Source organism: Phytophthora infestans, genomic scaffold (genome assembly GCF_000142945.1).
Source record: "Phytophthora infestans T30-4 supercont1.33 genomic scaffold, whole genome shotgun sequence".
Taxonomy (NCBI): Eukaryota; Oomycota; class Peronosporomycetes; order Peronosporales; family Peronosporaceae; genus Phytophthora; species Phytophthora infestans.
This window is the reverse complement of record NW_003303726.1, coordinates 832,103-843,086: the sequence shown is the minus strand read 5'-3', so window position 1 is coordinate 843,086 and position 10,984 is coordinate 832,103. Positions and strand designations below refer to the sequence as shown.

Sequence of the window (10,984 nt, the reverse complement as noted above, 5' to 3'; positions counted from 1 at the left end):
CTCGAAATGAGTGGCGTGAAAGATGAGGCAGGAAATGCGATAAAGGGCTTATGATATGATTTCGAAACCTGTCACTCATTTATACATCCTTTTCTATGGTTGCAGGAAAATGCCCGTCTATCTTTCCAACTCAAATATATTATTATAAGAAGCCCCTCTCTCACCAATACCAACAGTTATATGCGGGGAAACTACTTTTACCTTGCTTCTAACCTTTCAGCATATTAAAACCTGCAATTTTCCTTCTTCTGTGGAATACAGAATACGGCCTTTATTGGGCTAACAGTCAAAATGTAACCATCAACAGTGACCGTCTTTCTTAATCTTACCTTGGTCGGCCATCAATCCGGCCTCAATCCGGCCGCAATCCAGAAGTCCGCCGGGCTGCCACTTCGTGTGTAGATCGCCCCATTCTCACCGGCTACAGTGGATATAGCCTACACACATTGGAAAGCCAGACGATACGTTGGTGGGAAACCGACATCTCGTCCAGGCCAAACAGGAAATTTTTACCGCGGTAGTTTTGTGAATATAAAACAATCCTCTCCTATTCACTAGAGCACCAAGTTTACCCTGAACCTCTTGACCGCGGAGGGGTGACATGGATGGGTACAAAACGGCCTTACGCTGTTCTGAACAGCATACCGATTTGTATAGAATAAAGAATTTATACTTTAGGCAAATACAGAAATGTACGTTTCGTGCGCAAGATGTAGATAAGCTCCTCGGAAATAGTTCCCGCAAAGATGATGCGCTCTGCGAGAAATGCATTTAAACCAATCACACCCGTCTCTAAAAAAATCCTGATTTTTGTTAATTCAGTGGTCAGAGAGAATCTGCGGTCGCCATATCGCGTATTGCCAGAAGTAAACCAAGCACACGAAGCTCATCATTGGAAGCATGGTTGCACACTCGAGTAGAACCGGTATCGAACTAACCAGATGTGAGTCAATGCATTGCTACCATTGCTACTGCTCTTAATCTGTTGCTACACTGTCCCTAATGTGACTGTTCTTGGGGGCGAATTCCCCATTTTGCCAGACCAAATGCCAAATCTGTGAGAAAGTGAAGTTGGGGCTCTTCGGGTGTCGACGGACGCTGTTGCACAGCGTCACCAACCCTCGGCGGTTCTGCGAGTACGTTGCGCAATAGTAGCTTGAAGTTTCCCATCGTTTTTTTCCTGCGGTTTATACACACAGCACACCTTGCATTGGCGCTGGCGTTGGCGTTGTACACCATTATTCACCCGCGTATCCGATGTTTGAATGAGTTTATGCTGGCTTTGCATCGTGGATGGTTGTTCTGCCAGGTCGTTCTCTCCCATAGGGACTCGCGTTTGCGTGAAGCTATCTTCGTCCTCTTCAATGAGCTCTTTGTGCAACTGTGACAGACAATCGAAGTGCGCATTATTTTTTGGATTAGTTCTCTCCCACCGATGGCTATCGACAATACACGCGTTCACTAACGCCATTTCAACAAGCCCTAAGAAGCGACCTTTGTAGTATTTACGGAACCTGTAATTTCGAACAGCATAGGTTTGTCAAAATATCCACTCCACGCCACCATATCTCCATATCTTATCGTCATCTGCATCGAATAAGCTTGAAGTTATAGCTGATCATGTCGATCAAAGCCGCCCATGTAGCAGGTAATCTGGTACTAGGCCTGGTATGGTACATCACTTGGACCACTCCGCTCTTGCCGACGTACCGTCGTCGACGCCGCGGTCACTTGGGAAGCTAGGAAGTATACGATTGTATTGTCAGCCCACATAACACTGATAAGGCCGGAATTGGACTTTGCTACGGCCATCCGGAACGTCCCCCGTGGTGTCCGTGCTTGCCGTTTCTTTTTTTTAGGATAGGTCAGCGCATCACTTCATTGTCCCGAGATAGCTGAACCACATAGCTCGTAGTTGCTGCGCCAAATCTATAGAGGTTAAGTAGCGGTCTCCAATACCCAGACGACGCCCTTCATATGGTAGCCCACGAAATACGCACGCGATATTGCGAATAACCGCTGCGAGGCCGTTCTTCGTATCTATAGATTGAGAACGCTCTGCATCGTTAGTCTTCCAATGTCTAACTCGACTCTACGCACAGCAGAGAGCACAATGATTTACATGTCAGCTTATCCCTTTCATCCTTGTGCTGTTCTCGTCAGTATACCAACCGCCTGCAGTAACCTGTCTCCGCGCAGCAAGCCATCACGCACTTTGAGCCCCAGTGGTGTGGCTTATTCTTCATGAAAGTTCTCGTGGGGTTTCGCCGGTTGTGAGAGGTAAGGATTCCCTCATCAACTGCCACACGAGATCTCAGCACGTATCCTTTCTTGGAAGTCTTCTCCAGTACCGATAGAACCGATCGGACTTTCCAAGCTCGGTCGTTTACTCCGGCAGGGTCCTTGTTGTCTGTGAAGAGAAGAAATCTTGTGATTTCGCGGAAACGGTCACGTGACATTACACGGCCAAATGTCCCCGCTGGCACCACCCCAATATCGTCTTTGTTCCAATGTTCCTCCATGCGCTTACATGACCGTAAGGCATGAGCAAGCAGCAAGCGAATCCAATGTACCGCATCGTGTGGGGAATCCTTTTAAAATTTCTGAATTTCCTCAGTAACGCTGCTCTACTACGTGGTGGGCGCTTTGTCGCCGTGGCTTCTTTTTTCCTGAGCTTTCTGCAGTCTTGCCGCTAGTGTTTGCTTCCAGTAGATGTTAGTTTGGGTTGCTACTTGTCGCCAGAAATATTTTTGCAAGAAGTAGTAGAAGAGCTTGAGCGGTGACTTTGATGCGGCAATGATATCCTGGGTAGGCCCACTGTACCCTGCATACATCATGTCAATGTCGGGAGCGTCCAGGACTTCAGCTTCGACGTTGTCGGGCAACACATTCGAGTCCTCGATCTTCATTTGGTCCAGTTACTCATCCGTAAACACCTCCGATGATTCTGTCAGCATAACTCAGTATTCCTCAGTAACGCAGCTATACTACGTGGTGGGCGCTTTGTCGCTGTGGCTTCTTTTTCCTCAGCTTGCTGCAGTCTTGCCGCTAGTGTTTGCTTCCAGTAGATGTTAGTTTGGGTTGCTACTTGTCGCCAGAAATATTTTTGCAAGAAGTAGTAGAAGCGCTTGAGCGGTGACTTTGATGCGGCAATGATATCCTGGGTAGGCCCACTGTACCCTGCATACATCATGTCAATGTCGGGAGCGTCCAGGACTTCAGCTTCGACGTTGTCGGGCAACACATTCGAGTCCTCGATATTCATTTGGTCCAGTTACTCATCCGTAAACACCTCCGATGATTCTGTCAGCATAACTCAGTATTCCTCAGTAACGCAGCTACACTACAGGATGGACGCTTTGTGACCGTGGCTTCTTTTTCCTCAGCTTGCTGCAGTCTTGCCGCTAGTGTTTGCTTCCGGTAGATGTTGGTTTGGGTTGCTACTTGTCGCCAGAAATATTTTTGCAAAAAGTAGTAGAAGAGCTTGAGCGGTGACTTTGATGCGGCAATGATATCTTGGGAAGGCCCACCGTTCCCTGCATACATCATGTCAATGTCGGGAGCGTCCAGGACTTCAGCTTCGACGTTGTCGGTCAACACATTCGAGTCCTCGATCTTCATTTGGTCCAGTTACTCATCCGTAAACACCTCCGATGATTCTGTCAGCATAACTCAGTATTCCTCAGTAACGCAGCTATACTACGGGATGGACGCTTTGTGACCGTGGCTTCTTTTTCCTCAGCTTGCTGCAGTCTTGCCGCTAGTGTTTGCTTCCGGTAGATGTTAGTTTGGGTTGCTACTTGTCGCCAGAAATATTTTTGCAAGAAGTAGTAGAAGAGCTTGAGCGGTGACTTTGATGCGGCAATGATATCTTGGGAAGGCCCACTGTACCCTGCATACATCATGTCAATGTCGGGAGCGTCCAGGACTTCAGCTTCGACGTTGTCGGTCAACACATTCGAGTCCTCGATATTCATTTGGTCCAGTTACTCATCCGTAAACACCTCCGATGATTCTGTCAGCATAACGATCGTGTTATATGATATTCATATCAACCTAGCGATAAAGGTGGCATACCTTGAATGCGAAAATGTAAGCGATCTTGCTCTGCGTTATTCATCAATTTTGGAATGCGTCGAGTTTCGTGCTGTAGCATGTCCTACTTGCTTTTTTCTGTGCCACCCGCGTCACACTCGCTGTTGGCATCAGTGTCAGCTTCTGGCGTGTCCTCAGCACCTTCACCATCTGTACCCAGCTCTGTTTGACCAGCTGCGTTGGCAATATTCGGGTCCAAGGAGTCCACGTAGTCGGATCGAAGCGGTGAATTGCCGCCAGAAGAGTGGAGAAGTTGGTTAGATTCTTCAATATTTCCTTGCAGCTCAACGCTTTCTTTTTGCTCTTCAAAAGACCCGTCATCGTCCTCATCGTCGCTTTCCTTGTCGTTGGCAGGACTATAGACTTCGTCCGCTGAGTCGTCAATACCCTTCACGCTGCCGTTCTCCTTCCTATGTGACTCGGTTTCATCACTGATAGTAACAACAGCATTTCTGGTCTCTTCAGCTGTGTCATTAGAAATAGGGCCCGTTTCAGTAATAGCCGCGCCTTCATTGTCGTCCGCGTCCGCATTAGGCTCGACTGGAGAGCTCGTGTCAGCATTACCTTTAATATATACACAATTACTGTCAGCATAGTGAACATATTTTATACCTTCCATGACAGGAGAGGTAAACGCTTGAGTCTCTTCTCTGCACTCGGGAGGTTTAGGTGGTCTCACCGGCTTTCCATCACTTGCTTCACGTTCATAGCATCAGAACTGGTTAGGGTTTGCACATATTATTAGCCTCAAACTCACACGCACCCGAGCTGTTTTGGTGCCCCAAAACCTTGTCAAAGGCAGACATCTCCCGGCAACGAGCACTCGCTTCTTTAGTTAGTTGCTTCTTAGTCTTCTTCTTCTTCTTCGCCGACTTCTTAGACGACGCATCGGCAAGACGCTTTGCGGGTACAACTGGCATCACACGCTTTTTGGCAGGCGCCTTTCCGGACGTTGATTGGCCACGGTAGTGCCCAGGCGGAGTGTTGGCGTCAGAACGCCTCATAACTAGTGTCAACAACAGCAGTTTGCAATAAATCAGTACATACGCATACAGCGTAGTTGTAGACGTACTGTACTTGCACGCCCTTTTGACCGGACGGTAACGTTCGAGATGTGACGTGTCGCGCAAAGCTCTTTGTCTGATCGCACATAATCTAACAGTGCGTCTTCTCTGTTATAATAATCGACGCTTTGCTTCCCACCTCGCACTTTGTGTCCTGATTTCACGTAGTTGTGGCTAACGATAGACAGCAAAACGACGTCGTTAGCCCTGATAAGTGCCTGTACCAGAAGATGCACTTACTGTATTTGAATACCAGTCGCTGCTTTCCACGTCCATTTATCCTTCCTGATCAACGGTCAAAACGCGTTAAAATCCATGTCACTTGTTATCCATCCGACGAAAATCGCGAATGACTGGTGAGCGGCCGGGGGGGGAGGGGGGGGGGTTGCCATATATTCCAAAATTTTGGAGTCTTGTCCTTGTCGGAGGTATCTAACATTCTTCAAGCCATGCGCGCGAGGTAATATGAATCGAGTCTGAATTCACTTTAACTTGCAGGTGGTCAGATATGCAATAAACGCATCGCGCGAGTTGATATGAATCAACGTTTTACTCACCTCAATTTCTTTTATAATTGACCCGCTAATGTGAGAGGGCAGGAATCTAAATCCTTAAATGATATAATTTAAAGCTTACCGACAGCCTATCGTATACCTTAGCCTCCCGCCAAATTTCACATGCCCTTTTGAGGATATCGTTCATACAGATTTGCTATTGTCGCTTGCTCATTCGATGAACCCTACGAGTGTGCCTTATATTTCTCACAACTGTATTTGGAGTTTTGGTTTACGGGCGATCCGCAAGTTGCGGGCCGTAAGGGGCTGGTCGCGTTATTAATAACTGGTGCTGGCTCTCGGTCTGGTACTTCATATAGGTGCAGGGTTACATCGCCCTATGATTGCTTATTTCTAAATGGGGGTAGACTTTTTTGCCAACTTTACAGAGCTCGAGGTTCCCGGGTTCTGTGCAAATGCTGCCAGTGACATCATATGGTTCCTACTTAGTTTGCAATTACCGCTCTTTTGACTATGCACAGTCCACCCCGTTGGGCCGCGCTCACAACAAATGCCGTCGCTGCAACTCTTTCGCTTGTGTGAGTTGATGCTAAAAACTAATTACCCCTGTAAACATTAGCTTCGTTAGCGAGCCACTGGAGAAAGATAACATTGTCATAATTTGGGTTTTGCTGGAGTGCGACGGGAAAACCTTCGCCACACTTTATAGTGAGCTTTTTTAATTTTGTTTTCGCAGCTGGAAATTAGAAAGGCGTAATCACAAATTAAGCTTCTCCACGCATCAAAACGGATCGTCCATTCATCACAAAGGTAATCTAAAAAAATCAAGTTAGAATCGAACCGAGTGACGCTTTAACGTATCGTTAGTTCATTCTTTACCAATCCTGAAGCGAATAATGAAAGCCCACCAAATCGCTGTAGCTACAAAAAATTAATTGACCAATCCAATAGTTCTAACTCATTAATGTGTACCACATGTAACCAAATGGAGGTAGTATCTTTTTACGATTCGAAGTTCAAGCGAGCAAGTCGTGCCGTAAATTCTTCAAATCCGCGTCAGTAAGCGGGTCAACCGTATTAGTTGAATAGTGAGGGGGAATTCCAAAGAAAAAGAATTATCAGCGTCCCAAGCGCATGTTACAGCAGCTCATCTGCAATTTACGCTAAGAATACCAGTTAGGTTTTCTTGTCTTTGCGATGGCTAACAGTACTGAATCACTGTGGAATTCTCTATATTTTAATCCAGCGTTTCTCAAGGGACGGCACTCGATCTAAATATTTTTTATTTTTACTTTAATGTGATTCATTAGTAAACGCCTAACTAAACACTGACTCGTTTTCAATAATATGGCTAAACTGTTATATCACAGAAAGATGTGGTGGTATTCTCTCTTTGAACAAATTCGTGAATACACCACTGGGTACCAGAAACAGGTCGTTTCACCTCTTATAACCAATATATTGTGGACATTACAAAAACACAGAAGCACGTGGCCTGTGGAGGCCACGGGTCACACCAAAAACCATTCACCCAGTGAATGTTGCCAGAAGAAAATTGAAGGAAACAATTTTCTAGTTTAAAGTAAATATAGTCCAGTGGGTGAATGTTAAGATGTCTCTACGGCTATTTGGACATCGAATTTCCTTGCTACTGTTTTAACAGTTACTATGTTTTAGCTTAAATGATCCTGTGGTGGGTTGAGAGGTTGGATAGCCTCATACAGCTCGTGCAGTGGGCGGTAAGGCAATCTCCAGATCGGCAGCGGCAGGGTACCACTGCTGACCTTCATGTGAATAGCCGGTTGAGAGGATTACTGTCCCGAGCTGGCAGATAGCGTAGTAGAATAGAGAGAGTAACAGCTTGTGTTTTGATTAATACACCAGGCAAAGACGTGAAGGGAGTTCCAGCTCCCCATTTTTGTGTTCATTTGCGAGACCCACCACAAAGTTAACTTAAGTAACCAGGGAAAGCAAAGCTAAATACAAATCTGGAGCGCCAGTAGTGTCGTTTTTCGTTCCACTCGAGGCACCGATGATCGAGAGCACATCGCACGCAGCGCTAGTGGATTGAAAACGACGACACAAGGCGTAAGAGCAGAAAGTGGCCATCCGTTGCTGCTACGACCCAGAACAAATCTCAGTCATGACGACAGACGTCTGCAGCTCGTTCGAGCCGAGCTTGCTGGAGGTTCTGTGCTACCTGGGTGGGGAATTGACAGGGAAGACCTGACCAATGAGCTACTTCTGGGCAAGATCGACGCGATCTTCGCTACAGTGAAGAACAACACAGTGCCCAGCGTTGCGTTTGTGTTCAAGGATGCTGTACGGATGAACTTGCAGGAAACAGACGTACGCGAGCGAGTAGTGCAATACTTTCGGTCTAGTCGTCAGGTGATTAAGGAACATTGCTGGTTCAAATTCTTTATTGGACAAGAAGTCCTGAAGTTGAAGTACAAACTGCTAGTCGCGTCCCTTGAGCCTCAGGCACTGCGGGAAGAGATATAGTCCATTCTGACATATCAGAATCGGGCTGCGCGTAGTGACTAAAAGGTACTTTTCAAGGTCATTTTGGAGAAAGCTCTTGAGCGCCGTAACCGGCAATGCAGTTCGACTCGAACCAGGAAAAACCTGGATAGTTCACGGGAATCGAGTCGCCCAAAGAAGAAATTTATGACAAAGGACAGTGACGAAGCGAAGCGCGTTCAGCAACAACCACATGATACAGTGAGTAGAAAGCAAGGTCGGAACGTCCAACAGGGACATTCACAGACAAGAGCTGCACATCCGATCGGTGGTTGCCTCAAGTGTAAGGGGGGTCATTGGTTAGTGAAGTGTCCAGTTGCGACTCACGACGAGAAGCTCGATCTATTGCGGCAGATGCATAGCGGCGCAACCGTGAGAAGCTCACGACTGAAGTGTTAAGCGCATTAAAGAGCGCCTGTCTGGGCCTGTAAATCTAGTTGAACTAAACAGAGTGCACTCGATGCCCATTTGCGCTGATTCAGGAGCAGACACAAGCGTCATCAGCAGAATAAAGCTCCGAGACTTGGTGACAAAGGATCCAGCGGTGAAACCCGACAAATTGAAGGAGACGGTTGTAGTGAGGACAGCTGGAAGACACACTATCCGAGCCCGCGATAATGTGGACGTGAATTTGCGGATAAATACAGCTGCAGGGCCGGTGTGTCTTACAAAACCAGTGACACGTTTAGAAATCGACGAAGATGAAGAGGAATTTACCCTGAAGAAGGATGTTTTGACTACGCTCGGAATTGCCGTGGACAGGCAGCTTGAACAGCTTGTGGGAAGTGATATCACTGGCGATGAAGATCCTGTAAATTGCAATTACGACTTTGAGATCGGTGTGGAATGTGACAGTGAGGTGAGGGTTGCAATTGATGAGCTAGTGGATTAGGCGATTGATAACGGATATCCACGCGAGCAAAGAGATGATTTGTTGAAGATGACAGTGACGTTTGACATTTGGAGGCTGAACCGCGGTGGTGACCCTCCGGCAACGGTTCCGCCACTGTTGGTAAAGCAGAGGGATGGTGTCGAACCGCTGAAGTGCAAGGCGAGGCAGTATTCGCCGCACTTAAGAGATTTTTAGATACTTTAACACTGAGCTCGAGCGTATGGGGTTGGGTTTATGAAAACCCACAGAGTCGATGGGTCAGCCAGTGAGGAAGCCCGGCTCTGACGAATACCAGCCGTCCAGTGAATACCGTACGGTGAATGCGGAGACTGAAGCTGCGGTGGGTGTGATGCCGATTCTTCGTGTCATTACGGAGCACGTACGTGGTATGGCTCATTTTGGTTTGTTTGACTTTCTAAAAGGTTTTTGGCAGCTTCCTTTGTCAAAAGAGTGTCAGCAATTTCTTTCGCACATGACGGATAGTAAAGTGTTTACACCTACCCAAGTGCCACAAGGATGTAGTGATGCTGGCATTCATTTTCAGTGAACGATGGAGACGTATTTCAAGGAATTACTGTACAAGCACCTACTGGTTTAGGTAGATGACATTATAATGTATGGTAGCAATATTGATGAGTGCCTGGAGAAGCTTCAAAAACCTTTTTCTTTGGTAAACGCCTTCGGTTTAAAACTGAGTGTGAAAACGTCAAGTCTATATCAGAGAGGCGTGAGGTCGTGTGGGAAAATTATAGATGGCGCTGGAGTAACGCGTGACCCCGCGCGCATACGATCACTACGGGAAATGCCGTACCCGCAGACTGCTGTAGACCTACAGCAATTCTGGTGTGTAGCGAATTGGTTTTTTGCGAGAAAGTATTGTGGGCTATGCAGTAGCTGTGATGCCACTTCAGGAGTGTTTTGACGTTGCACTTCGGAACCAAAGGAAGTCGAAGCGAGCTGCCGCAGCGGTGCCTATAGTGTTTAATGCTGAGCTTCGAGTAGGTGCCGACAAAGTCTGTAAGCTGCTAGCTACATCGGCGACTCTGCCGATGGAGGCATGGTGCTAGTCACGGATGCCTCTGACCAGGGTTGGATTGTTTTAGTTATTGAAGTTGAGAACTGGGCCTCCACAAAGGACGTTAGCGAGCAGTCTCACCGACTTACGACGTGTCTAAGTGGTACATTTCCTGGTGCTTAAGTGAATTGGAGTGTAATTGAGAAAGAAGCGATCCCTCTAGTCACTGCCTGTGAAACGTTATCGTATTTACTGATGAGACCGAGGGGATTTAGGATGTTCTGCGATCACAGGAATTTAATACATGTATTTGGGTTTGCGGGGAATATCAAGAAGCATATTCGTGGTAAATTACTTCGATGGGCACTAAAGTTGAGTGAATTTCGGTACACTATCAATCATATCGCCGGGACAGCTGACGTGTCGGCTGGTATGTTGAGTCGGTGGGCTTGCCAGCCAACAGAACCTGTTCACGTGAGCGTAGTGGCTACCCGTCGGACCCAACAGCAGGAGCAAGTCACGCTCCGCCCTCTGGACGACAAAAACTTTGTGTTGCCGACACTTGACGCAATGTTGCGGGCTCAGAAGCGACACGCACCGCGCCCCTACCATCATGGCTGCTGATGGACGGCTAGTAAACGGAAAATTACTGTGGATACCAACCGAAGAGCATGCATTGCTGCGTCGGTTGATGAATATCTCGCATTGTGGGCCTCGTGACCGGCATGCAATGATGGCCCAGTTGGCCAGTGTGTAAGCGATTGAACGGCTCCGTGTGCACGTAGAGCACTTCCTGGCGAAGCGCCTGTTGTGTATGCATATTAAAGGAGGGAATATCATTTCGAGGCCATGGGGAGAAACGTACTGTAGCCAGACGCAT

At 47.3% G+C, this 10,984-nt stretch overlaps 1 protein-coding gene across 1 annotated transcript; it reads right to left on the bottom strand.

Annotated features, from left to right (window-relative positions):
- Positions 1-10,118: 10,118 nt before the first annotated feature.
- On the bottom strand, positions 10,119-10,984 carry PITG_14876 (uncharacterized protein; the record flags this gene model as incomplete). Its single annotated transcript, XM_002899015.1, has 3 exons — positions 10,119-10,168; positions 10,768-10,909; positions 10,970-10,984. 3 exons carry the CDS (start codon positions 10,982-10,984, stop codon positions 10,119-10,121), a joined length of 207 nt encoding a protein of 68 aa, XP_002899061.1.